This window comes from Coregonus lavaretus (genome assembly GCF_964263955.1).
Source record: "Coregonus lavaretus genome assembly, chromosome: 31".
NCBI classification, from domain to species: domain Eukaryota; kingdom Metazoa; phylum Chordata; class Actinopteri; order Salmoniformes; family Salmonidae; genus Coregonus; species Coregonus lavaretus.
In genome coordinates this window covers 25,638,884-25,666,543 of record NC_140018.1, presented here as the reverse complement: position 1 = coordinate 25,666,543, position 27,660 = coordinate 25,638,884, and the positions used below count along the sequence as shown (strand labels likewise).

Sequence of the window (27,660 nt, the reverse complement as noted above, 5' to 3'; positions counted from 1 at the left end):
TTGGAGAATGAACTGTTTGGCCATAATGACCATCGCTATGTTTGGAGGAAAAAGGGGCAGGCTTGCAAGCCGAAGAACACCATCCCAACTGTGAAGCACGGGGGTGGCAGCATCATACTGTGGGGGTGCTTTGCTGCATGAGGGACTGGCACACTTCACAAAATAGATGGCATCATGAGGAAGGAAAATTATGTGGATATATTGAAGCAACATCTCAAGACATCAGTCAGGAAGTTAAAGCTTGGTCGCAAATGGGTCTTCCAAATGGACAATGACCCCAAGCCTACTTCCAAAGTTGTGGCAAAATGGTTTAAGAAGTCAAGGTATTGGAGTGGCCATCACAAAGCCCTGACCTCAATCCTATAGAACATGTGTGGGCGGAACTGAAAAAGCGTGTGCGAGCAAGGAGGCCTACAAACTGGACTCAGTTACACCAGCTCTGTCAGGAGGAATGGGCCAAAATTCACCCAATTTATTGTGGGAAGCTTGTGGAAGGCTACCCAAAACATTTGACCCAAGTTAAACAATGTAAAGGCAATGCTACCAAATACTAATTGAGTGTATGTAAACTTCTGACCCACTGGGAATGTGATGAAAGAAATAAAAGCTGAAATAAATCATTCTCTCTACTATTATTATGACATTTCACATTCTTAAAATAAAGTGGTGATCCTAACTGACCTAAGACAGGGAATTTTTACTAGGATTAAATGTCAGGAATTGTGAAATACTGAGTTTAAATGTATTTGGCTAAGGTGTATGTAAACTTCCGACTTCAACTGTATGTGTTCTATGGTTAATCAAAAACGTTATCAATCTACACTCGATTTGTTTTATATAACCGTTAGTTTCCCTTATAAGTAAGTGTCTTATGCCTATGTTCAAGGGTCAGGCAGCACATCATGCACGGTTACATAAACTGTACATTTATGCTGCACACACATATAACAGCAGCACAGTCAGTAAACTCTGGGAACCCCAAGCCCACATACAGGACAGAGTTTGACTGAAGAAAACATTGTAAAGTAAACATAGACAAGCATTAACTAACAGGGATCACAGGGGAGTATATACATGCTCTTTTAGAATGATGAATGATGCAATCACTGATCAATGCCTGAAGCCTCTGCCATCCCTATAGATCATGTTTGCTGATGGCTGTCCATCTATGAGTGTTGGTTGTTTCTCTGACCTCTGTCCAATGGCATGATAAGAAGTACTGTTTACAGTGGATTCACCCCCACTGATACCCTTTCTCTATCACGCGACGTTGTGAGGCCAAAGTGCACTGGCCATTCCAGTACAAAATGGGGAAACTGTTACTTATCCAGGTGTGCAGTTATTAAGGTAGCCAGCATGCAGTGTATCTGGACCCTCTCCCTGCTTCAGCTAGTTGCCCTGTGGGCCAACGCAGCAGTGCTCACTGAAAATGGCCTCCCCATCCTCTGGGACCAGGCACCCAGCCAGCTGTCGGTCCTGCCTCAGGTGGACAACGTGGTCACAATCAACCCCTGGAACTACCTGCAGAGGATGAGTCTGTATAGGATACTGGTGGGCTCCACCGATAAGTACATGGCCTGCATGGGAACCAATGAGACTGACAGCCCGTTGTGGAGCCTGCCTCTGCAGCTGGCCTGGAAACTCAGATCAGGTACAGTGAGGGAAAAAAGTATTTTATCCCCTACAGATTTTCTATGGGATTAAGGTCTGGAGACTGGCTAGGCCAATCCAGGACCTTAATGTGCTTCTTCTTGAGCCACTCCTTTGTTGCCTTGGCCGTGTGTTTTGGGTCATTGTCATGCTGGAATACCCATCCACGACCCATTTTCAATGCCCTGGCTGAGGGAAGGAGGTTCTCACCCAAGATTTGACGGTACATGGCCCCGTCCATCGTCCCTTTGATGCTGTGAAGTTGTCCTGTCCCCTTAGCAGAAAAACACCCCCAAAGCATAATGTTTCCACCTCCATGTTTGACGGTGGGGATGGTGTTCTTGGGGTCATAGGCAGCATTCCTCCTCCTCCAAACACGGCGAGTTGAGTTGATGCCAAAGAGCCCGATTTTGGTCTCATCTGACCACAACACTTTCACCCAGTTCTCCTCTGAATCATTCAGATGTTCATTGGCAAACTTCAGACGGGCCTGTATATGTGCTTTCTTGAGCAGGGGGACCTTGCGGGCGCTGCAGGATTTCAGTCCTTCACGGCGTAGTGTGTTACCAATTGTTTTCTTGGTGACTATGGTCCCAGCTGCCTTGAGATCATTGACAAGATCCTCCCGTGTAGTTCTGGGCTGATTCCTCACCGTTCTCATGATCATTGCAACTCCACGAGGTGAGATCTTGCATGGAGCCCCAGGCCGAGGGAGATTGACAGTTATTTTGTGTTTCTTCCATTTGCCAATAATCGCACCAACTGTTGTCACCTTCTCACCAAGCTGCTTGGCGATGGTCTTGTAGCCCATTCCAGCCTTGTGTAGGTCTACAATCTTGTCCCTTACATCCTTGGAAAGCTCTTTGGTCTTGGCCATGGTGGAGAGTTTGGAATCTGATTGATTGATTGCTTCTGTGGACAGGTGTCTTTTATACAGGTAACAAGATGAGATTAGGAGCACTCCCTTTAAGAGTGTGCTCCTAATCTCAGCTCGTTACCTGTATAAAAGACACCTGGGAGACTCTTTCTGATTGAGAGGGGGTCAAATACTTATTTCCCTCATTAAAATGCTAATCAATTTATAACATTTTAGACATGCGTTTTTCTGGATTTTTTTGTTGTTATTCTGTCTCTCACTGTTCAAATAAACTTACCATTAAAATTATAGACTGATCATTTCTTTGTCAGTGGGCAAACGTACAAAATCAGCAGGGGATCAAATACTTTTTTCCCTCACTGTATGTTGGGCCATCATTAGGTAGCTTTGAGGAGTCAAATATATGCACATTGTTTTTGTGACTACTGTACGCACATGCTTGTTGTGATAAGTATAGTACACGATAATGTTGACTATGTTTCTCAGTTGTCTCGATCAGATGGTTTATCAAAGGTTTTCATGGGGAAAGTGATGTGACTGAATGCGCTTCTGTTCTTATAGGGCGGTTGGTTGACCCCACTGGCGCTACAGCATGTGGACAGGAAGGAGATCCCATGTGCATTTCTGCTAATAGCTGGTGGGCATGTAAGCACTGTGACACATATTCAACCGTGCAGACCATGTGTGTAGCCCTACATGTGCAGTTAACATGCACAGCGTGTCAATAACAGACCATTAGTAAACTCTCTCTCTCTCCCTCTCTCCTTCCCCAGGTGTGAACTACTACCTCTCAGTGATCCCGTTCCTGGCTGCTGTGCAGAAAGGCCTGATTGGAGATGGTCTCATTCAGGTCCAGGTACAAGCACCAGCTGAGGCAGCTGAAGACTACTGCACCTCCTACACAGACTGCTCTGCTAAGTACCCAGACCTCATGGCCAAATGGGAAGAATTCTTCCAGGTAAGCTATTCAATGAGCCTCTAGTTTTCCTTCTTCCCCATGGGATGCATTTTCGTTCTTGCCCTAGGAGATGAGACCGGTTTGTTCATTTAGTTGAGTGAGGCTCTTGCTGCTGGTGACTCTCAGATCCACCTCTACGCAGACGACACCATTTTGTATACATCTGGCCCTTCATTGGACACTGTGTTAACAAACCTCCAAACGAGCTTCAATGCCATACAACACTCCTTCTGTAGCCTCCGACTGCTCTTAAACGCTAGTAAAACTAAATGCATGCTCTTCAATCGAATGCTGCTTGCACCCGCCTGCCCAACTAGAATCACTACTCTCGACGGGTCTGACCTAGAGTATGTGGACAACTACAAATACCTAGGTGTCTGGTTAGACCGTAAACTCTTCTTCCAGACTCACTTTAAGCATCTCCAATCCAAAGTTAAATCTAGAATCGGCTTCCTATTTCACAACAAAGCCTCCTTCACTCATGCTGCCAAACATGCCCTCGTTAAACTGACTATCCTACCGATCCTTGACTTCGGCGATGTCATTTACAAAATAGCCTCCAACACTCTACTCAGCAAATTGGATGTAGTCTATCACAGTGCCATCCGTTTTGTCACCAAAGCCCCATATACTATCCACCACTGACCTGTACGCTCTTGTTGGCTGGTCCTCACTACATATTCGTCGCCAAACCCACTGGCTCCAGGTCATCTATAAATCGCTGCTAGGCAAATCCCTGTCTTATCTTAGCTCATTGGTCAACATAGCAACACCCACCCGTAGTATGCGCTCCAGCAGGTATATCTCACTGGTCATCCCCAAAGCCAACACCTCCTTTGGCCGCAATTCCTTCCAGTTCTCTGCTGCCAATGACTGAAACAAATTGCAAAAATCTCTGAAGCTGGAGACTCTTATCTCCCTCACTAACTTTAAGCATCAGTTGTCAGAGCACCTTACCAATCACTGCACCTGTACACAGCCCATCTGAAATTAGCCCACCCAACTACCTCATCCCCATATTGTTATTTATTTTGCTCATTTGCACCCCAGTATCTCTATTTGCACATCATCTCTTGCACATCTATCATTCCAGTGTTAATACTAATTGTAATTATTTTGCACTATGGTCTATTTATTGCCTTACCTCCATAACTTGCTACATTTGCACACACTGTATATATATTTTCTGTTGTATTTTTGACTTTATGTTTTGTTTTACCCCATATGTAACTCTGTGTTGTTGTTTTTATCGCACTGCTTTGCTTTATCTTGGCCAGGTCGCAGTTGTAAATGAGAACTTGTTCTCAACTGGCTTACCTGGTTAAATAAAGGTAAAAAAAAAAAAGGCCTAGATTCAATCAGATCAATCGGCGAAGCAGACACCTGTATAGTGGATGTTTTGGCAGGTGTCAGAAGTGGAACGATGTTGGAGTTGTCAAATTGTTGAGCAGCTGCCCTTGTGATCATAGAGCCACACCCGCCCCACTCGCATTAGAAGTTCAGAACGCGAAAGTGTAGGCCATATAGAAATAATTACACTCAAATGGAAAAATCTTTCAACTAAATAATGACTTCTATCATCCTAATCGTGGTGTAGATTAGGTCTCACATTCCAGTGTTCAAACTTGTAAACAGCAATGTCCGCATTAAGAATAACCGGGAGCCACTTGTGGATTTGACAGCTCTAACACAGTTCCACCTCTGACACCGCCAAAACAACCGCTATGCGAATCTGATTGAATCGAGCTCTTAAGTCACTGTTCATATGTGACCGACCCATTGGTGAATGCATATAATTACTTGTTCTTGGTTTATAATATGCTACCTTTCCATTATAGACCCTGAAAGACGTTAGCGCATCTGAGATTTCTGACTTTGCGAAAAGGGACCAGATTCTAGGTGCCTTTTGGGCAGGTGAAACTCTCTCTTTGAATACTGCCTCATCCAGCTGCAAGGCAAAGTGAGTATAAACATTAAATGATGCAGGTCATCACCATTTGTCTTCATTTTTGGTACTCTGACACAATTTTGAGTTTCAATTAAATATATGACTCTCAAACTTTATGTTCTGTCCTTCAATCAGCTTTTACCTTAATTATTGATTATTATTGATTTAAAAGATTATTGAATTCAATCTTTTGAGTCACAATTTAGTCCTTGCATTATGTGTAATCACACCTTTGATCTTTGTTATAGGATGAGCTACTATTCCAGCCCAGAGGTTGCATTCGCCAACACCTGGATGAATGCTGCAGATTACATGGCAGCTACGTACTTCCAGTCCAACCTGAATAACTCTGTGCTGTTCATGAGGTCTCTGCCTAGCAGGGTGCTTCAGGAGGGGGATAGCGCCCCTAACATAGCTGACCTAAGCACAGAGGAAAACCACACCCTCTATATCTTTAGCTGGATGACCAGTATGAACAGGATTCTGAGTGAGTACTTTTAATTTTAGTCCCCCAAGATGGATGTTAAAAAATATATTTTATTATTCTTTGCTTTGTATGAAAAGTAGAGTAACATTTCAGAGTGAAATTGAGACGATAGACATCAGTCAGTGATAAAATGAAGTCTGTAGTCACCCTCTAGTGGTGACATGTATGATGTGCATTTGAATTGAGAGATCTACCAAATCAGTTGCATCAGGTTACTTGATCACATTTTCTTAACCAGTTGTTGTTTACCTTGTGACAGTGGGCTCTCTGGTTAAGATGTGGCGCTCGGCCATGTGCTCTGACAAGGCTCGGGAGAAGGGCCGGGAGCTCCTACAGAATCTGGTCCTGGATCCTAAATTCGCTGTTTCCACCTTCGTCTCCATTCTGACAGAGATGACCCGCAGCTGCTCAGGCTTCAGCACATCAGTCCAATGAATAAACCTCACACAGTGGTATTTACACTTCCTGTGTTTGCCATTATTCCTTTTCCACAGTAGGCTTGTTGATTAATGTACAAACAATGTATTTATTGTATGATGAATATAATACATTTAAATGGAAGAATGGCTCAGTATAAAGTGCATAATAGGAAATATAAATAAATGTTGCTTGAAATTTGAACATTATATCTCACATGCCAGAATGTTCATTGATCTTCACACTTAAACTTTAAGCTTGGATATGTATTAGATATTCATCAAATCCATTGATTCTATTCTATCCTAAACCTGTTTTGCAGTCTGCATGGCATATGTGTTTCTTGTTTTCCTATTGTCTGTGCCTTGAATACTTTGGTCATTCAATTTTCTCCTGATAATGTCAAGTTCATCCTCATCAATGTATTCATAATCATGAGTGTCATCATCATCCTGTTTAATTGTCTTGTGCTGAGGACTGTTTTCTTCACCGATGACTGAGGAGAGAACACAAACACAACATGGCATGAGAATCAAAGTCAAGCTTTTGACATAGAGATTAATATTAGTTATAGGTTGCTTTCCAAAATCCAGAAAGTATTTATACCGACAGCTGATAATTAAGTTAAGTAGCAAAATGAGTCTGCTGCAATGCTGCATACCACTATCCCTCAATGCATGTTGAATATTCAACAAAAGTATTCTGATATAGAAATAGAAACATAGACAAACCTTTTTGTGGGCCTGGATCAGGCATTGTGATCAGACTTGTGTTGGAAGTTTCCTTTCTTGGTGGAGTGGTGTTCTGTTCTACACAGATAGACGATCTGGAGGTAGACACTGCTGGTTTGGCTGTATGTGGGCTCTTCAATATAATAACACAGACCACACAAACAATTGGTACTGTAATGAATTGAATATAACTTTAACTATAACATTCAAATACATACTGATAGCTATTGTTGTTGTTGTTATTTTATTGTTTATTAAGGCATCAAATATCATGGCTGATCAGCTCACCTTTGGAGAGGGGGGAACCGGCTTCTTTGGCCTCGGAGGTGGCAGTTTCACTGTATCTTCTGAGTGCTTTTGTGGTCTCTTGGGTGGTCGAGGGGGAGGCAGCACGCTGGTATTGACATACCTCCTCAGGGTGAAGTAGCAGTCCTCTCCTATTTCCTCTACAGCTGAGGGGACGGCCTTGCCCTGGGTCAGCTTTGGGCCGTTCCACCGCTCCAGAAGCTGCAGGGCCATGTTGGTGCGGTTGACAGGCACCTCCCAACACTGGGCAAGGTCCGGGGTGGAAACAATAAGGAAGGGGTCAGTGATCTCCTCCTCCAGCTGCAGCCCCGTGGCCCCAGCCAGGAGGTCCTCCTTCACTGAGAGGTCCCTCATGGACACCTTGACATTGAAGGGCAGGGCGAACCTTTGGCAGACCTCTGAGAGCATGTACTGCTTCTTGTCGTGGACCACCTCGACAAAGCCCCCGTCCAGACACATGGGGATCAACACGGCCTCGTACTTCTTCCCCACAATCTTCTCACAGGCCAGGGCCTCCACAGTCTTCCTCTTGCCTCCGTAGATCACCTCGCTAGTCTCCCTCTTGTGGACCAGGTACTGGTCTCCCACCAGCACCGAGGACAGCCCCTCGTAGTGGGTCTCAAAGGCCTTGGTGGCCACTACGTGCAGCTGCTCCATGTCACTCTTGGCCACCTCCAGGTCATACGCTGTGGGAAATGTCCGGGGCCTGCGCTTGAACCTGCCATTGTAAGACACTGGGATGAGGAAGCGTCTCTGGGCCTCGCTGCGAATCTCAGACGCTAGGATTCTCTTTGCCTGGTAGGCACTGTGGACAATGACCTGCTTAGAGGATTTCAGGAAACCCAATTCCTCCTGAACTTGTGATGGTGGCTCGATTATTTCTGCTCTGAAGGGGAAGAACTCGCTGGGCTTGGCAAAGACATCACGGAAGGACAAAGGCTGCATAAAACAGTCACCATCACACTCCTCTGTAACGTCCAAGACCTCAACATCAAGGGTGGATGGGATGAAAACAACATTCTTCCCAACTGTGAACAAAAATGTGATTATTTCTGTTAAGTATGCAAGCACAAGCAATGATCAGCTACTTTTCTGTAAGAAATGATTCAACAAGATTCCTAATTAAAATGTTTTTCCAAAAATAAATACATAATGCAGTATATATAAATATTGTTTAAGTCATTGAATTGATCTCTAAAGGTTTGACATTAGTAAATCTGTTTAACTGCAGCTTTGAATAAAGTTTCATTTTGTGCTTTTTCTAAAAAGTAGAAATGCATTGTGATTGCCTGAACAGCATGATGACTACACATCAAAATATCGACTACTTTCGTGTCTGTGCTTCTGAAACAAGCTAAGACCAGTGTAGCTTTCATGTACATTAGTTGTCACTATTGCAGTGTGTTCCCTTTAACTTGAAAACAAACATTTAGATGAGAAAAATTCAATTATAACATGAAAAAGACATTTAAAGCCTTTTTTATTCCACATAACTTTGATGTAAAGTGAAAATATGAATGGTCCGTTTGAGACTCACACTTGGATACCGTCTGAAGCTCGTAGACAGGTGTGAGAACCAACTCTCCACTGTAGTCCTCTGGCAACTCAGACACACACTTCTCCTTTGACGGCAAAGACTTGGCCCATGTCACTGTCCTTTTCCTTCCTTTGGGTATTTTCCATTCCACCAGCTCCCTGAGGGTATAGAACTGGTCGTCGGCACACTCATAGAACTCCCCAGTGTGTGAGAGCTTCACAGTGAAGATGTGCTTGGAGTCTTTCCGCGTGACCTCACAGTCAACATGGCTGTCTTCGTGCTCTGTCCTCAGAGCAGTGAGTCTGAAGCTCTCCTCTGCCTGGATGGTCCCCTCAGCCAGCTGTAGCTCCTCAGGGCAGTGGAACTCTGGGTGGCCCAGGCATTCAGGGCCGATACGCACAGAGTCAACAATCTCCTGTATACTGGCGTATGGCCTCTTGTCGGCCACAATCCTGAAAAGGCCTGACAATACAGGCAGGCAAAGCAATATATGAAATTATATTTATTGGTACAATGCATAAAATCACATGTTGATAAGGTCCCTTTCTAACCCGAGAGAGAGATTTTGACATTTACATGTATACTGTAAACTGCAATACATGGTAAAGGCCAAGAATTAAGGCATTTATTAAGAAATTAAAATCTGAATATATCAATGCACATTACAACGCTTTATAAAGGAAAACAATTGACCACAAAAAAATGAGATTTCATATTCAAGGTACAGTTTGGATGTTTCGGGCCCACCTGGGTAGTCGAGCGATAGATTGACTATCATGGATTTGGATCCCTCAGACTGAAGCTCCACAATGAGTCTGGTGATATTGATCCCAATGATCTTCAGGAGCTCTCCGTAGGAGAAACTCCACTCTCCTCCATACAGCTCATACACAGAACCTGGTAAAAAGTCATTTAAATGGATCTATTGTAGTGGCACTGAATGGATCTAAGAACAGTCGATGGTCTATTCTCCTTGTGGAGTAATGGATCCAAGTAAGAATAGAAGTAAAGGGCAGTAACACTAAATAATAACTATCATGAATAATTAATGTATATAAAGTTATAAGCATTTATAAAGGCTTATTCATGAACGTTATTACAAAGTGTTACCATACAATATTTTTTCAAAGCTCCAGTAATAATCACGTTATCAGTTTTATGTTGAATTTTGTATTGTGAAATACCTTTTGTTCATATCATTTGTATGTTAAAATACTTCATAACTGTGAGCCGTTAATCTGAACTCCTTACATTCACATTACATCATTATTTATTCCAAAATTCCAGTCCAGTGAGTAAGGAGTAAAGTTAGGGCTAATGATGTCTTCAGTCTTACCTTGGAAATAATATCCAGATTGTATCTGCAGTACTCTAGGGAGAGACTTGGCATCCAGCGAGCGGGTGAACTTATCCAGTGTCATAGCCATCCTTTCCATTTGATCTCTGGGTGACCCAGACAAGGTATATACTGAAGGAAACCTAGAGAGGAGATGCCACCTTCTCCATGGGTCAGCAAAAGGTTCACCAGAGGTGTGTTAATGCCAAGTAACCTGTGTGCCAGGGCTCATCCTTTAGTATTAAGGCTCTCTTTCTATAGCATAGTCTGGCACAGTGAACAACGCAACTCAGTGACACAGAAAGAGAAAGTAGCCACGTATCACCAGTGCAACAGTAGATGTTACAGGAGCCCTCACTCTGCCTCCGGAAACCAGAGACAGCTAACTAACCACAACTCACTAAGTAGCTAGGTTGTATCACTGGGAATCCAGCCTGAGAACAATGCCACAGAACAAGATGTTTGTCATAATACCAATGATTAACATAACACCAGAAAAATGTATTTAGTGACTTGCACTTCTGCAAGCACTGGATTAAAAGGGGAACTGACAAAAAAAAATATCAGACAAAAATATCTGTTTTTACCTAATATCTAGTGATTAGATTAAAATAATCATTAGGTGCATAGTTTCTGAACAGTCGTGGGCTAATGTATGACACATATAACTAAACTAATCATACTCACCTGTGATGATACTAATGATGATGTCTTACACAATTATATTTTATTCAAAGATTTGTATTTTTTATTACAGCCAATAAGCCAACAGTTACAGACAAAAAATATATGAAACATGGCTAAACTCCACATGATAATGACTTGTTTCCTTTTCTCCAGGAGATCCACTCATGTCCCACATCAGTATGGTTGGCCGTACACTTGCCTCTGCTGTGTTGGCTTACATCTTAATAAGCTGTATCTAATACTGATTATACTTTTTTTTTTTTTTCTTTACCATGTTCCTTTTGTTTTTCCAAAATACCAATACAGGTTAGGAGATCATCAGAAAAAAATAGAACTCTTTCATGGTCGCCACTTGACCTTCTGATATTCTATCTGTATGGGTAGAATTCACAAGCATTTTTTACACAAATAAACCACTGTAACATCACACAGAGGATAAGAAAAAATTTAAAACAAGATACTACTACTGAAATTTATCCTAATACTTAAAAACGACTTTAAATGTTTACGGTTTAAAGGCATAGGTAAACATGGAATGAAGATGATTGTTTTTTAGCCTTCAAAAAGGAATGCAAGTAAACAATAGATACAAACAATGTGCTTTATCCATATAGACATATTTACATAAGTCTTTGGCTTATGATTAAGATTTGCTACAAAATAAAACCAAAATGAGTCAGCCATCAGTGTACGATACAAACATTACCAAGCCAATGTCACATGTTAGCACTTATAGAGTGCAGTATTTTTTTCTTTCACATTTGTGATTGACTTCTATATATAGATATATATTGTTTGTTGACAATAATGCTGCTAATATATATTTAAAAAAAACGTATTTAGCATGCAACACCTTGGCATCAGTGTTACCCTTTCTACAATGGCTGCACATAAAAATAACTAAATCTGCAAAAGACAATGAAGCAAATGTGGCCTAGCGGCCGACATTTGTTTCTGTGGCACTGAACACGGCGAAGTACAATGGAGACATTTACAAACCACTCACATCATACTCCCAGTACAATTAGAAACATTAAAGACCATCAATAGCAGTCTGTATAGGCTTAGTCAACGATGCCCGCCTCCAAAGGATCCGTAGTGTTGGAATGGTTGCCAAGTTCCAGAGTTCTGTTCCGTCCCGTCTTCTTGGTTAAGATGTCTCGATAAACTCCAGAGCAAGGTCGTAGCAAAAGCGGTACTGCTCCTGTTCAGATGAAAACAAATAATGTGTGAACCGTTGTGGTGCTAAACATGATAAACACAATGCTACAGTACAATCCTATATGATGAACAATACACTAATAATATGGTGATAACAGTACAATCCTATATGATGAACAATACACTAATAATATGGTGATAACAGTACAACTGTATATGATGAACAATACACTAATAATATGGTGATAACAGTACAATCCTATATGATGAACAATACACTAATAATATGGTGATAACAGTACAATCCTATATGATGAACAATACACTAATAATATGGTGATAACAGTACAACTGTATATGATGAACAATACACTAATAATATGGTGATAACAGTACAACTGTATATGATGAACAATACACTAATAACATGGTGATAACAGTACAACTGTATATGATGAACAATACACTAATAACATGGTGATGACAAGATTAATCACTACTGAATGGCATATTCAATTCTTAACATAAAAATATGTTATTTCTAACTATTCTCTGGCAGTGAAATTAGGAGGTAACAGGTAACTTTGACAAAGGGCTGCTGACAGATGCATAGACATCCTTTGCATTTTTCTGTAACGGATGTGGCAAGTTGTCTCTCATGTTTACCACAACCGTTTATGTCATAATCTCGACAGACTCTTGTTCATTTGTCAGTGATCCATAACATTATCATTGTTGTATATTTTTGTCAATATCACTTGGTTATAATTTCTTCACAAACAATCTACAAAACAAATCTAATATGAAGTGTTCCTATCTGTTCTCTAATACCTTCATATTATTGACTGGCTTCTCTCCAAATTTCTCAAGAAAATATCATAAGTGAATATCACCAGAAATTAGAGGTGGCGTAGGCCTATGCTAATATAATAGCACTATATGAGTCAGAGATGCATTTGTTGGGGAAACTCTGTTTGACTGAACTGGAGTCAGCTGCCGGCCTGTCTTACCGGGCTGTCCACCATGTTGGGCTTGCTGTTCCTCAGGCTCTTGACGGCGTGGAACACATCCACCACATTCTGCCTCTTGATCATCTCACACACGATGCTGATAGCACAGAACATCCCACTGCGGCCGCCTCCGTTCCTACAGCACAGGAACACAACGGTGGAAATGGGAGGTTGGTTGGGTGACTAATGCTATTCTACTGAACTGCCAAACGTGTTAAATACAAGAGGTGGGTGCAGATAGGAGAGAGGTGATAGGATTTTTATTTGTATGCATGTAGGAGGTGTTTGTGTGTGGGTAGAGAGTGGTGGTGGAGGGTGTGTGTGTGTTTGTGTGTGTGTGTGTGTGTGTGTGTGTACACTCACAGGCAGTGGATGATGGTGCGTCCCTCGCCCTCCTCACACTCCTCCTGCCACTTGTCCACCTGCAGTATGAGCTTAAGGAAGGAGCGCTTGGACGCTGGCACTTCTCTGTGGGCGGCCCAGCCCAGGTACTGGAACTGCCTCACCATCAGGTAGCCCTCCTGAGGCTGTGCGGAACACAGAAACATACATTATCAACGGCAGCCATTTTGGCTCTAACACTGAACGTCATAACATTATTACAATCAAACCATCCTCGTTCTACAACCTCGATGGCAGCGACAAAAAAACAACAAGATAGTGGAGCACTTACTCTGGTGAGGTTACATATTCTGAAGAGACGGCTGATGACGTCACAATCCATGGAGCAGGACATACATTCAACTTGGACAGGACCGTAGCGGAGCATCCCCTCTTCAGGCCAATACTGAGGACAGCCCTGATTGAGAACAAAAAAAAATAAACTTAACAATGACCTTCACTCAATGCACAATAATGAGATTTGGAATCAGGGTCCACAGCAGTGAATGCAGGAGGGTGAGGTGGTCAGGTATTACCTGCGCTAGGTCAATCTCGTTGAGCATGACCAGGGACGTGCAGCCGTAGTCGTACACCAGCCTCCAGAAGTCTTTGACCGTGTTGGGCAGAGGGTGCTGGGTCACAATGAAGGCTGCTGGCTGTCTGTAGCTCTGAATTGGAGGAAGTCAACAAGGAACCATATAACATCTCATAGCACTGAGTCTGCAGACATTTACAGAGAACACATACTGAAGATATGATACATCTCTCACAATGAACAATGTGTGCATATATGACCATGCAAGGAATGTGGAGACATTTCACGTTTGAATGACAAGTGATTTTTTAAACCAGGTCAATCCATGTGGTAAGCATGCTTCTAGCAATATTATATAAATTAAATGAAGTTCTGCTGACATACACCTTTAGCCATGAAACAAATCCAGTATAGTTAGAAGCATTTAATTATTCAGAAGTGAAAAGTTCAGAAATTACCTGGTATTCTTCTGACGGCTTGGTTAGAAAAAGTCCAAAAGTTTGTGAAGCGTACGAGGAAGTGATTTAACATTACCCTCCAAATAAAAAATCTCATAATCTGGCAAAGTTCTGCTTCTCTGTGCACATGAAATACCATCTCCCAGGGTCTACGTCAATACTCTGTCATAGGTTATTTTTTATTCATCCCGGTTTGTCTCATTGAGACATACAGTACCAGTCAAACGTTTGGACACACCTACTCATTCAAGGGTTTTTCTTTATTTTTACTATTTTCTACATTGTAGAATAATAGTGAAGACATCAAAACTATGAAATAACACTTATGGAATCATGTAGTAACCAAAAAAAGTGTAAAACAAATCAAATATATATTTTTGATTTTAAATTCTTCAAAGTAGCCACCCTTTGCCTTGATGACAGCTTTGCACACTCTCGGCATTCTCTCAACCAGCTTCACCTGGAATGGTTTTCCAACAATCTTGAAGGAGTTCCCACAAATGCTGAGCACTTGTTGGCTGCTTTTCCTTCACTCTGCGGTCCAACTAATCCGAAACCATCTCAATTGGGTTGAGGTCGGGTGATTATGGAGGCCAGGTTATCTGATGCAGCACTCCATCCCTCTATTTCTTGGTCAAATAGTCCTTACACAGCCTGGAGGTGTGTTGGGTCATTGTCCTGTTGAAAAACAAATGATAGTCCCGCTAAGCCCAAACCAGATGGGATGGCGTATCGCTGCAGAATGCTGTGGTAGCCATGCTGGTTAAGTGTGCCTTGAATTCTAAATAAATCACTGACAGTGTCACCAGCAAAGCACCCCCACACCATCACACCTCCTCCTCCATGCTTCATGGTGGGAACCACACATGCGGAGATTATCCATTCACCTACTCTGCGTCTCACAAAGACACAGCGGTTGGAACCAAAGATCTCAAATTTGGACTCATCAGACCAAAGGACAGATGTCCATTGCTCATGTTTCTTGGCCCAAGCAAGTCTCTTCTTCTTATTGGTGCCCTTTAGTAGTGGTTTCTTTGCAGCAATTCGACCATGAAGGCCTGATTCACGCAGTCTCCTCTGAACAGTTGATGTTGAGATGTGTCTGTTACTTGAACTCTGTGAAGCATTTATTTGGGCTGCAATTTCTGAGGCTGGTAACTCTAATGAATGTATCCTCTGCAGCAGAGGTAACTCTGGGTCTTCCTTTCCTGTGGCAGTCCTCATGAGAGCCAGTTTCATCATAGCATTTGATGTTTTTTGCGACTGCACTTGAAGAAACGTTCAAATTTTCCAGATTGACTGACCTTCATGTCTTTAAGTAATGATGGACTGTCGTTTCTCTTTGCTTATTTGAGCTGTTCTTGCCATAATATGGACTTGGTATTTTACAAAATAGGGCTATCTTCTGTATACCACCCCTACCTTGTCACAACACAACTGATTGGCTCAAACGCATTAAAAAGGAAAGAAATTCCACAAATTAACTTTTAACAAGGCACACCTGTTAATTGAAATGCATTCCAGGTGACTACCACATGAAGCTGGTTGAGAGAATGCCAAGAGTGTGCAAAGCTGTCATCAAGGCAAAGGGTGGCTACTTTGAAGAATCTCAAATATAAAATATATTTTGATTTGTTTACAACTTTTTTGGTTACTACATGATTCCATATGTGTTGTTTCATAGTTTTGATGTCTTCACTATTATTCTACAATGTAGAAAATAGTAAAAAGAAAGAAAAACCCTTGAATGAGTAGGTGTGTCCAAACTTTTGACTGGTACTGTACATTTATTTCGCAAGAGTCTCTTTTGAGAGTCTTGTTTCAGGATCCATTGGAATTCTAGCAAAGACTGAGAAGAGGATTTGAATTCAACCTCTTTGTATAAAATACACTGTACAATACAGAAGAAATACCAAGCACATTCTCTTTGCTATATGCAATGTATTGCAAAAAAAGGCTACAGGGTGGCTTCTGAACCTTTTATCAATTACACAGCTATGACGAGATGACTCCCAGGAGATGGATTCACTTTCTGGCACAGATCCTGATATCAAACTAAGAGAATCCTGATCCAAGAGGTCAAATAGTGATGCATACTGTTGTAATACGTGGATACTGTAGTAAAGTTACCTGCTGGATTATTGGTAGAACTAATAATAAAATAACACTTGTTTCACTTACCACGCCCTTTTATCAAACGGGTCAAACCTTTTGGCCTACTTTTGTTTTATTTGAAAACCCAAATGTTTAAAAGCTCAAGTGTAATTTAGGATCACATGAATAGCCATGTTGAAGAATAATTTCAACAAGTTATATTGTTGAAAAGTTAGATGACCAAAACTTTCTTAATAAAGTAAATTAATTTTTGCACATTTTAATTTTGTATTTTCATCGATATCACTACTTGCACTACGAGAAAATAATTGAAGGATTGCCAAAAAAGAACAGAAACTCTTGAGCACACGTTAAAAATACATTGAATATCAGTCCTTCTACATTTTCCAAAAGAGTACACAAAACAGTAGTATACACCTGGATTTGTCTCTAGCTTTCTGTCTCTACTACACATTCAGATAACATCCAGTGCACTTAGTAAAGCTGAGGGAGTGTGTATGTGTGTGTCTGTGTATTTGTGCGTGCTTGCATATGTGTTTGCGTGCGTACGTGCATGTGTATACTGTGTGTGTGTTTACGCGTGCATGAGGGGAGAAGACACTTACATCCATGAGGGCAGCGTTGATGTAGTTACTGCTCTCCCCGTCGATGGTGATGAGAAAGGGCAGACAGCGGTCTGGAGGCAGCATGTCCATGAAGCGGTTCTTCTCGTGGTTCCTGGGCAGCAGGGCGATACTGCAGTCCTCTGGCTGCGGCTGAGGGGTCACCGAGTTCAGGGTCTGAAAACACAAATAACATTAAACCCCCAAAATGACAGGGAACATTGTTTGTTAGAAGACATGGGATGCATCCCAAATGGCACCCTATTCTAAGTAGTGCACTCTAGGGAATAGAGTACCATTTGAGATGCACCCATGATCTATTTCCATGATTTTATTGTTGTCTTTTAGTGTTATACGAGACATGATTAACATCAGGCTATGAAAGACTGAGGATTGAAACAGAACTTTGTGCCACAATAAATATGAAAGGGCTCCAGTACCTGGAATTCATCTTTGAGGTGTGAGGAGTTGCTCTGTGAGTCTATCCTGATCATGTCGTAGTGAGCTGCTTTGTACTCGCAGGCGGGGATGGCCGTCTCGCCACACAGACAGGCCTCTAGGATGGCGTCATGGATGAAGATGTACTGCTCCTGTGGCCGGACCACAGACACACAGTCAGCAAAGGAATGCACTGCATCTCCATACAGTCCATACATACAGTAGCATGAAATGAACAGACAGACAGTAATGGCGAATGGTGTTAATGTTAATTAGTGAGGTGTGTGGCGGTGGGGTGGGTCTAGTAGTCACCTCAGTCTGTACCATGTTGATGCGTCTGGAGCGCAGAGCCTTCACGCAGTTGTAGATGTCCACCACGCCCTCCCGCTCCGCCATGTCCAGCATGATGTCGATGACGATGTAACAGCCTGTGCGTCCGGCTCCGGCGCTGACCAAGGTGAGAGGACAGGAAGGTGAGCATGGGGCTGCATAGCATAGCGCTTCAACAGTCTACATATCCAGCCGTTGTGCAGTACACACAACAAAATTATGATACCTTGTGCACAAGATTACATTGACAAGTATGTGGATCAATATTCACAACAACCACATCCTGCCAAGGGGCACGGCGATATCTTAGCTAGCTTAGCTGTGGCTGATATTGAAGCATGCTAGCTAGCTCAGGTACACTCATTTCATAGCTATGTGACAGTATTATGTGAGCGATAAAGAAAAAGTGAATCGGATGCACCTGTTTTCTCAGGTGGTCTGGCGTAGAGGAAGTGTCGCGTTAGGGGCTTACCTGCAGTGCACCACGATGGGCCCAGCGCTGGGGGGGTTGGACATCTTGACCCGGCGGATGAAGGAGAGGAGGCCCGTGGCGTGGTAGGGCACTCCGTGGTCAGGCCAGCCAGTGAAATGAAACTGCTTCACCTCCCGCAGCTCGTTAAAGCCTCTCTGATGACAGAGAACATACAGGTTATTAGGTAACAACTGGTCTGGGTTCAGTCTGATTTCCACATTTGCAATATGTGTTGATTTTAAGGGGCAAACAATAGCAAAGTGGTAAATCCCAGATTGCCCCTTTAACTGTTATAGACTAAACTGTTGAATATGGACGTGAGGGGTGTACAAAGGACTGACTCACCCTCTCCAAGGTGAACGTTCTGACCACATATTCAGCAAGGGGCTCCACCTCCACAAATGTCACTTTGAAATCACCATAGACCTCAGCATCATCGGGCCAGTACTTGTAACACTTCACCTACAAGAACATAAGCATTTAATTCATTTAAAACAAAATACGTCTTTAAATACTACACATACATGCACACAATAGATGCCCAGATATACAGTATGCCAGATCAATATCTAAAGACTGATCAAGGCCTACATTGGCCTCCTGTGGTTTGGGGTCTGACAGCAATATGATATTATAACCTACCCGTCCAACTTCCACTAGGTTAGTGACCATGACGATACAGGCAGACTGCTCTTGCCAGACCATCCTCCAGAAATCATAGACTGTCTCATGGACAGGCCCTGGAGAGGACAACACATATCAATCTATCAATCAATCTCTGAACTAAATACAATACAATCTGATAACTCTTTATAAGACCATTAATTGCTCAGTGCTGAAAATACAATATGAGCATCAATTCTTCTTTAGAGGTTAACGCGGTACTTTGTCTTACCTTGGGTTGCAATGTAATGACTTGGCCTCTGATACCCCTAAGTGCAACAAACACAATATGGTAAGATCATTGGGTAAGACTTATATATAGTGTTGCATCCACAGCAGACTACTACACAGTATACCGTGCCTCAACCCCAGCTTGGACCGCATGCGATATATCTTCATGAGAGTCAATGGCCTTATGCACTAATATGCACAAAGCTGTTCTTGTGCATTCATTAATTTACTGAAATAAACTTTCAATAAGAGCACATTTCCTACTTGTGCTTTGAGTATCTGTCAATGACACGGACGTTTATTCTCTGTAAAGCTCAACTCTGGTGTGTTTTATTGTCAAGAATTTCACATTATCGATTACTTCGTAGGAATACTACATTCTTGTAATTGGCTGCTTATTAGCAAGTTGCTTGATAGAGTCAGCAGGTTTAACTCCCCAAGTTATCCCTATCAGATTGGATCTGGCTGGGTACAGGCACAGTAGGGGCGGAAACAAAGGAAAACAAATAGCGGCCACCATCTTGTAAATATTCATATCGAGAACAGTAGCACACGGATCAGGGATGTACACATCGGGCATGAGGACATGTGAAATGAGAGAAGCGGATGAACAACAGCATGGTAGGACCAAATCAAAAAGGGGGGAGACGAAAGGAGGGCTAACATCTCATACGTTGCCATGCAGATGTTATTAGAGGTAACCAGAGGTGAACAAGGGAGGAAGAGAGTGGGAAACATGAGGTGTGGTGAGGTCCCCTACAGTGATACTTACATCCCTGTACAGCCATATCTACAGACCAAATCATAGGCAAAAGTGAAAGAAAGCACAACAATGTCAGTGAGTACAAGCACTTTGACTAAAGGAGGAAAATAAAAGCTGTTTTCATATTGTTGACAAAGGCATGCATAGAAGGCCTCACATACGAGAGAAGGACGGTTGTGTCGCACACGTTCGCCAATGGAGGAGGCTGCACCACTTACGTCAATGTAGTTGGCGTTGATGTAGTCAGAGGAAGGGTCGTCTTCCATTGGTTGCAGGATCACTCTAGAATGATCGTCTGTAATACAACATGGGTTAGTAGGCTGGCTAGTTGTATTTCATTAACAGGTAGTCAAATCAAAATGATTATTCAATATTTCCTGGGATTAAGAGACAGCTAGGTACATGATAACAGATGTTACGGCTTGCCATATTTAATGAGCTCATTCCTAAAAACACGCTAGGTAAAAGGAGGCATCAACACCTAGCAACTTTAGTAGAAGTTAAATACAAGACTTACATGCAATGATGTTTCCATAGCGGTTCTTGGTTCTGTTAGTGTCTTTCTTTGCCACGTCCCAGGAAGCGGACTGGCCTTCAAAAAAACTCTGCATACCAAACAGAATGAAACCGAGTGAGTGAGGCTGATAAGAAAACACATTTCGCAGTTAAGGCACTGCAATGTAATCAAAGGGCAGTTTTCTATGGACATTTATATTGTACTTTATGTCTGTCAAGGACCATCACTTCAAATCTTCAATGTCTGGCCTAGTGCATCTCAGAGAACAATAGAGATACAAGGTGACAAAACCAAATTTCTTGGCTATGATGTGGCCAATTTAAAAAGTAAAATAACTTATTCAACTGCACATTGAAGAGGCATTGCAGCATGTGGTTTGATGCTTAAACCCTCAAAGTTTGGTGTTCACCACTGTGATCATTATTCCAATATTACAACAGGAACTGGACAACACATTTAAACTTCCTAGAGCTGCATACAAAATTCAGTCGAATGAACAACAGCATAATTGTGAAATAATCTATGGGGAGATGACTATCAGAGCTGAGCAGTACTCATAGAAGACAACTTTATCTTTGCCTGTAACAGTTTTTTCATTGAACTTTCAAAGGCTGCAGAGCAAGTAACTGAATGTCTCTAAACCCCTGCAGCAGTGCAAACCTCTGCCTCACAGGCAAACTCCTCGCTGACAGGAAACTCTTTCTCTGCAGGTCTGTGGTTGCCCATCCAGTCAACACAGTGAGCAACACAGAACCTCAACAGGATGTGACATTTAGGGGGTATTTTGCTTGTTCTCCACTGTAGGGATATTGTCTCTTTGAAGAACCTCCCAATAATGGAGTGAAATACTTGATTTGAAGCAGATTGTATTTGTATGAACTTAAAGGTGTGTTGACTGTTTGAATAGTGAGACTGTTAGTAAGACCGTCTTGAGGGCTGACGACCTCATACATTTAGCTAATATGTGTGGGAGCTGTCACTATAGGGCCATCGTAAATATGCTATGTTATACGTGTAGACTAGAGTCTTAGGGCCTGTGTTATGTTATGAGGGTACTGTAGACTAGAGTCTTAGGGCCTGTGTTATGTTATGAGGGTACTGTAGACTAGAGTCTTAGGGCCTGTGTTATGTTATGAGGGTACTGTAGACTAGAGTCTTAGGGCCTGTGTTATGTTATGAGGGTACTGTAGACTAGTCTTAGGGTCTGTGTTATGTTATGAGGGTACTATAGACTAGAGTCTTAGGGCCTGTGTTATGTTATGAGGGTACTGTAGACTAGAGTCTTAGGGCCTGTGTTATGTTATGAGGGTACTGTAGACTAGAGTCTTAGGGCCTGTGTTATGTTATGAAGCTACTGTAGACTAGAGTCTTAGGGCCCGTGTTATGTTATGAGGGTACTGTAGACTACAGTCTTAGGGCCTGTGTTATGTTATGAGGGTACTGTAGACTAGAGTCTTAGGGCCTGTGTTATGTTATGAGGGTACTGTAGACTAGAGTATTAGGGCCTGTGTTATGGATGTACTGTAGACTAGAGTCTTAGGGCCTGTGTTATGTTATGAGGGTACTGTAGACTAGAGTCTTAGGGCTTGTGTTATGTTATGAGGGTACTGTAGACTAGAGTCTTAGGGCCTGTGTTATGTTATGAGGGTACTGTAGACTAGAGTCTTAGGGCCTGTGTTATGTTATGAGGGTACTGTAGACTAGAGTCTTAGGGCCTGTGTTATATTATGAGGGTACTGTAGACTAGAGTCTTAGGGCCTGTGTTATGTTATGAGGGTACTGTAGACTAGAGTCTTAGGGCCTGTGTTATGTTATGAGGGTACTGTAGACTAGAGTCTTAGGGCCTGTGTTATGGATGTACTGTAGACTAGAGTCTTGGGGTCTGACCTCATATTCCTCCTTGAAGCCGTAGCTGTCGGAGGTCTTCATCAGGTTAATGTGTTGGAGCAGGTCAGCCACCCTGATGGCTGGGTGCAGCTGACCTGTCTGGTAGGGTGACTCTGTTCCCTCACAGTGGTACCGAGGCACGTCCAGCAGCCGACTGGACTCTGCAGCAGCCGCAGTGTGGTTCTCATCTGTCCAAGGAAATCACATGTTGGTGAGGATTACACAGGCTTGTGAAGGATCATCATCACTCAACATCACCATCACTCACAGAACACATATCTGGCCTTAGCCAAGTTAAACTCAACTCCACGATATACTTCACATCAATGGCACATTGTCTCGTGTAATTGCGTGCTATTTTTGGGTGATGAAATCCATAGTTTTTTATAAAAACATATTTTTATGTGATGTCGGAGCTCCAGTCCGTCCACTCTAATTTCCACTCAACTCCGTTGATGTGAAGTACATCGTGGAGCGGAGTTTTACTTGGCTAATCTGGGATGGCGGCAAATCATGATGAATACCCTATTATACTCCCGAGTGGCGCAGTGGTCTAAGGCACTGCATTGCAGTGCTAGCTGTGCCACTAGAGATCCTGGTTCGAATCCAGGCTCTGTCGTAGCCGGTCGTGACCGGGAGACCCATGGGTTGGCGCACAATTGGCTAAGCGTCGTCCAGGGTAGGGGAGGGAATGGCCGGGCAGGGATGTAGCTCAGTTGGTAGAGCATGGCGTTTGCAACGCCAGGGTTGTGGGTTCGATTCCCACAGGGGGACAGTATAAAAATATAAAAAAATAATGTATGCACTCACTAACTGTAAGTTGCTCTGGATAAGGGCGTCTGCTAAATGACAAAAATGTAAATGTAAATGTAAAAATATCCAGACTGGGTGTGCTTCTCTTACAAAACTACTTTTACAAAACTATGTTTTTCTTGCAAAAATTGAAATAAAAATAACATGGCTCCTGCCTTCACACTTTTTATTTAAAGTAACCCCCCAGTGAAGCAGCTAAGCTTTGAGGAGGATGTAAGTGACAAGGTACCTGGCACTGGAAGTAACTGACATGTTGCGTCAGCTTGGTGAGTGGGCAAGACAGGGCTTGATAAAGCTGAGGAGTGGTGCCTGACTTTCCCAGTAGACAGGAAGGCAAATACAGGGGCCTCTTAGTTACCACAGTGTGAGAGCAGGACCCTCTCAGGGGAGAGACGCTGGGCTCACAGGACTGACAGGCACCATATGCGCCCTTTAATGTGATATCTGAGCCATGTCAATCCCTCAGAAACATAGCCATTTTGCCTGTGGAGATGTGTGTGTGAGTGCACCGCGAGTGTGTGTGGTTGTGTGTGTGTGTGTGTGTGTGTGTGTGTGTATGCAGGGGGGTGGGGGGGGGGTGGGGGGGGCTGGCTGGCTGTTGAGTCCTAGGTTATCTGCAGCCAGGATTTACACCCCTCTAAAGCCTAGACTGACCTGCTGGCAATCACATTACCTACTGAGCCGTGATCTCTACATATTTTCTGCTTGGCTAGCCACTGAGCTACTGCCAGCCTCTATATCAGGTTAAGGGGAATGTTAAGTTACGTTTTAAGGAGCCTGCACACTTTACTGTCAGGGGAGGGGAAGTCGGCTACTGTTACTGACGCACACACACTGCACACACATTTAATGGATCAATCAATGAGATCCAGCATTTGCAATCTGGTAATTCATTTATTTTCATTAACCACTTTGGGACACTTTAGAATTTCCACACACACTTACCTGTAATTGGCACTTTACAATTAGGGCAGCAAGAAAAAGAAAAAAAGAAAGAAATGTGCTTTTAGATCAACAGTAAGCACACATGGGTTGTAGTAGATATATAATACATACACTACAGTTCAAAGTTTGGGGTCATTTAGAAATGTCCTTGTTTTCTAAAGAAAAGCAAGAGGAGTGGGAGGCCCCCGGTGCACAAGAGGACAAATACATTAGAGTGTCTAGTTTGAGAGACAGGCGCCTCAAACTAGACACTCTAATGTATTTGTCCTCTTGCTCAGTTGTGCACCGGGGCCTCCCACTCCTCTTTCTATTCTGGTTAGAGCCAGTTTGTGCTGTTCTGTGAAGGGAGTAGCACACAGCGTTGTACGAGATCTTCAGTTTCTTGGCAATTTCTCACATGGAATAGCCTTCATTTCTCAGAACTAGAATAGACTGACGAGTTTCAGAAGAAAGTTCTTTGTTTCTGGCCATTTTGAGCCTGTAATCGAACCCACAATTGCTGATGCTCCAGATACTCAACTAGTCTCAAGAAGGCCAGTTTTATTGATTAATTTAATCAGCACAACAGTTTTCAGCTGTGCTAACATAATTGCAAAAGGGTTTTCAATTAGCCTTTTAAAATGATAAACTTGAATTAGCAAACACAACGTGCCATTGGAACACAGGACTGATGGTTGCTGATAATGGGCCTCTGTACGCATATGTAGATATTCCATTATAAATCAGCCGTTTCCAGCTACAATAGCCATTTACAACATTAACAATGTCTACACTGTATTTCTGATCAATTTGATGTTATTTTAATAGACAAAAAAATTGCTTTTCTTTAGAAAACAAGGACATTTCTAAGTGACCCCAAACTTTTGAACGGTAGTGTATATATGATGACGTGACATGACTTTAAGCACAATACTGGAACATGAGGGTGATGGAGGTGATCACCTAACAATGACGAGGGATTCACAGATGACTGACAACTGACCCAAGGAGCTACTCTACCACACGTACACAACACTGACTTTCTTACACATCCGCACATGACTTTCTAGAAAGCTATGGCGAGACTGACAGACACACTAATGCAGTGGGCGGGATCTAAGAGGAGTGACACTAAGCTGGCAAGAGAACTGCTGCACTCTAGTGTAGAGACTACCTAAGCTGACATTTCTACTCATTTGCAAATTTGTACTACTTAATTCGACCCTAACATGCTAGATTGAGTCATGGCTTGAACTGCACCCTTCACTTCCTATTACCAAGCCCAGCGAGAACACAGAGCTAAAATAACACATTTTCACAGCAAACACTGTGGCCTGAGGGGGCATTTTAATTCCCCATCAAACTTAGGTCTCAGTGAGCCATAAAGACCCTCCGCGGTTGCTTGCTTGTTCTGTCAGTGTGGACTACACTGCTCGCGTCGAGTGTCTAACGCTCTCCATCCTGATGTCACGAGTGAACACTGAACTCCATTACATAGAAACTGTCAGATGTGTTTTTGGACTCTACACAGACAGAGGGGCTGAGGGTGATGTTCCAGGGGGGCTGAGGGTGATGTTCCAGGGGGGCTGAGGGTGATGTTCCAGGGGGGCTGAGGGTGATGTTCCAGGGGGGCTGAGGGTGATGTTCCAGGGGGGCTGAGGGTGATGTTCCAGGGGGGCTGAGGGTGATGTTCCAGAGGGGTTGAGGGTGATGTTCCAGAGGGGCTGAGGGTGATGTTCCAGGGGGGCTGAGGGTGATGTTCCAGGGGGGCTGAGGGTGATGTTCCAGGGGGGCTGAGGGTGATGTTCAAGGGGGGCTGAGGCTGATATAAAATGGCACCCACTCACAAAGCCTGTACGACTTACACACAGTGACAGGATGACTGGTTTCATTCTAGAAAAGTGTCATGTCATGCAGGAGGTTGATCTTCAGGTAAGGACTCAGGTGAATGTAGCCATCATATATCTATCTTCACTTGTGTTTGAATTAGTTTCCCCTCCTCGTCTCTAAACCAACGCCCTGAGCAGGATTTGGAGCATGTAGACAGTTGTAATGCATACAGGAGTGAGTGTGAGTCTCTGAATGTGGTTTGGACCTTTAGCTCCACTCCAACGGCTCATAGGTGGGTCCTAAACGCTGAAGGATTGTTCATCTGTTCACTGGAGGAATGCCATGTCTCCACTCTACCATGGCTGAGGGCCAAGTCTGTTTTACACTGGCAGCCAGGGGAAATCCAAAATCTGGAAACAATTCCTATTTTATTCCCCTTACTGGATAAGTGAATGTGGAGGCTAGTCATTCTGACTGTGATACTGTATATTGTCAGGACTAGTGTGAGTTGTACGTGACTAACCAGACGCAACACAGAGACAATCAATGGACGGCTACAGGTTTACAGTTTACAATGGACGGCTACAGGACTGTGACAACGACATGCATGAGGAACACAACAAGCCATGGCAAGGCAGATGATATATCACCAGGGCCTCACCTAGCACTGCCGTTGGCACAAGTGGATCATTAGGCACTGTAGGGAAAAAAGCTTATGAAATACATTCCAGAAGGCTTGAGTAAGCTGCATCACACTACTGAGTTATAAAATTCCAGCAGCAAGATGAACAGAGCATAGCAATAGAATAACCTCTACCATAATATCCTGTGCCAACAGTTCAAATCATTAAAGGCATTCATTCATATCTTGGGATTTTCCTATTATGCATTTTAAAGTAAAAACATGTAAGGTTAAAGGGCAACTTAACACCTCTCTTCAGAGCCTGTCTCATGGACTCTTCTCGGTGTTAGGGTCTTTCCCATTGTAAGGCATTAGATTATCTAACTGTCAGGAGGCTTTCTCACATGTATCATGTGTCTGTGGAGGGAGGTGTTCCCCAGGGATCTGTCTTAGGACCATTATACCTACATCTGTTGCTGAAGTTGTGGGAGTCCATAAAGGTGACGGCCATGGGATCCTCAGCATGGAGCGTGCTCTGATCAGCGTAACTGCGGTCCATGGCGTTCACCATGTGGGTCATCTCCTGCCGAGTGTTCCCGATGGCGTCTTTGCGCTTCTTGGCTAGTTTCCTGAAGGATCGGACGAGCAGGTTTAAATATCACAAAAACACATTGTCATCGATTAATCACACACAAGAGGAAAGACTAAAGTGAAAGAGATGAAAGAAAGAAGCTCATCTCCATGACAACAGACCATTGGTTTGGCTTCCACATATGGCCTTTTTAAAAATTTGTTTTCATCCAATAATAGGTGCAAACCTCACAAATACTGTATTATTAGGGTCAAGTATCATTCAGTATACTGTAGGAAACATATAGGGGAAATCCAAAAGGGCCCAATTTCAAGCATCAAAATCATGCAGGAATAACTTCTGCTTCAAGGGGGAAAGGTAGATGCTTCATGCTAAGGTGGGA

The 27,660-nt window shown here is 42.9% G+C and overlaps 4 protein-coding genes across 5 annotated transcripts in view; 1 reads left to right on the top strand and 3 right to left on the bottom strand.

Moving 5' to 3' along the window:
- The first annotated feature begins 1,315 nt into the window (after positions 1–1,315).
- On the top strand, positions 1,316–6,546 carry LOC311106923 (protein LEG1 homolog). Its single transcript, XM_084149315.1, has 6 exons — positions 1,316–1,651; positions 3,089–3,172; positions 3,301–3,485; positions 5,324–5,445; positions 5,682–5,920; positions 6,180–6,546. Exons 1-6 carry the CDS (start codon positions 1,357–1,359, stop codon positions 6,353–6,355), a joined length of 1,101 nt encoding a protein of 366 aa, XP_084005441.1. The 5' UTR covers positions 1,316–1,356; the 3' UTR covers positions 6,356–6,546.
- On the bottom strand, positions 6,405–8,451 carry LOC311106818 (protein THEMIS-like; the record flags this gene model as incomplete). The annotated part of the gene is made up of 3 exons (XM_084149190.1): positions 6,405–6,833; positions 7,069–7,201; positions 7,357–8,451. Coding segments are annotated over 3 exons (1,419 nt in total), but the record flags the coding sequence as incomplete, so codon positions are not given.
- Positions 8,363–10,618, bottom strand: LOC311106924 (protein THEMIS-like). Its single transcript, XM_084149316.1, has 3 exons — positions 10,248–10,618; positions 9,659–9,808; positions 8,363–9,373 (listed from the first exon to the last, which is right to left on the bottom strand). The coding sequence occupies exons 1-3, from the start codon at positions 10,345–10,347 to the stop codon at positions 8,823–8,825; spliced, it is 801 nt and encodes a 266-aa protein (XP_084005442.1). The 5' UTR covers positions 10,348–10,618; the 3' UTR covers positions 8,363–8,822.
- A 360-nt stretch (positions 10,619–10,978) lies between these two features.
- Positions 10,979–27,660, bottom strand: part of ptprk (protein tyrosine phosphatase receptor type K) — a 170,917-nt gene continuing 154,235 nt past the window's right edge. For both annotated transcript variants that reach the window (XM_084149697.1, XM_084149698.1), the window contains 16 exons: positions 27,155–27,315; positions 22,498–22,685; positions 20,611–20,698; positions 20,312–20,388; positions 19,332–19,368; positions 19,079–19,176; positions 18,782–18,898; positions 18,437–18,591; positions 17,947–18,082; positions 17,637–17,786; positions 17,200–17,373; positions 14,023–14,154; positions 13,779–13,904; positions 13,469–13,632; positions 13,106–13,241; positions 10,979–12,138 (listed from right to left, as the gene is read on the bottom strand). In XM_084149697.1, the coding sequence (XP_084005823.1) occupies positions 12,085–12,138; positions 13,106–13,241; positions 13,469–13,632; positions 13,779–13,904; positions 14,023–14,154; positions 17,200–17,373; positions 17,637–17,786; positions 17,947–18,082; positions 18,437–18,591; positions 18,782–18,898; positions 19,079–19,176; positions 19,332–19,368; positions 20,312–20,388; positions 20,611–20,698; positions 22,498–22,685; positions 27,155–27,315 (1,993 nt within the window). In that variant the 3' untranslated portion in view covers positions 10,979–12,084. The remainder of the gene's footprint in view (positions 12,139–13,105; positions 13,242–13,468; positions 13,633–13,778; positions 13,905–14,022; positions 14,155–17,199; positions 17,374–17,636; positions 17,787–17,946; positions 18,083–18,436; positions 18,592–18,781; positions 18,899–19,078; positions 19,177–19,331; positions 19,369–20,311; positions 20,389–20,610; positions 20,699–22,497; positions 22,686–27,154; positions 27,316–27,660) is intronic.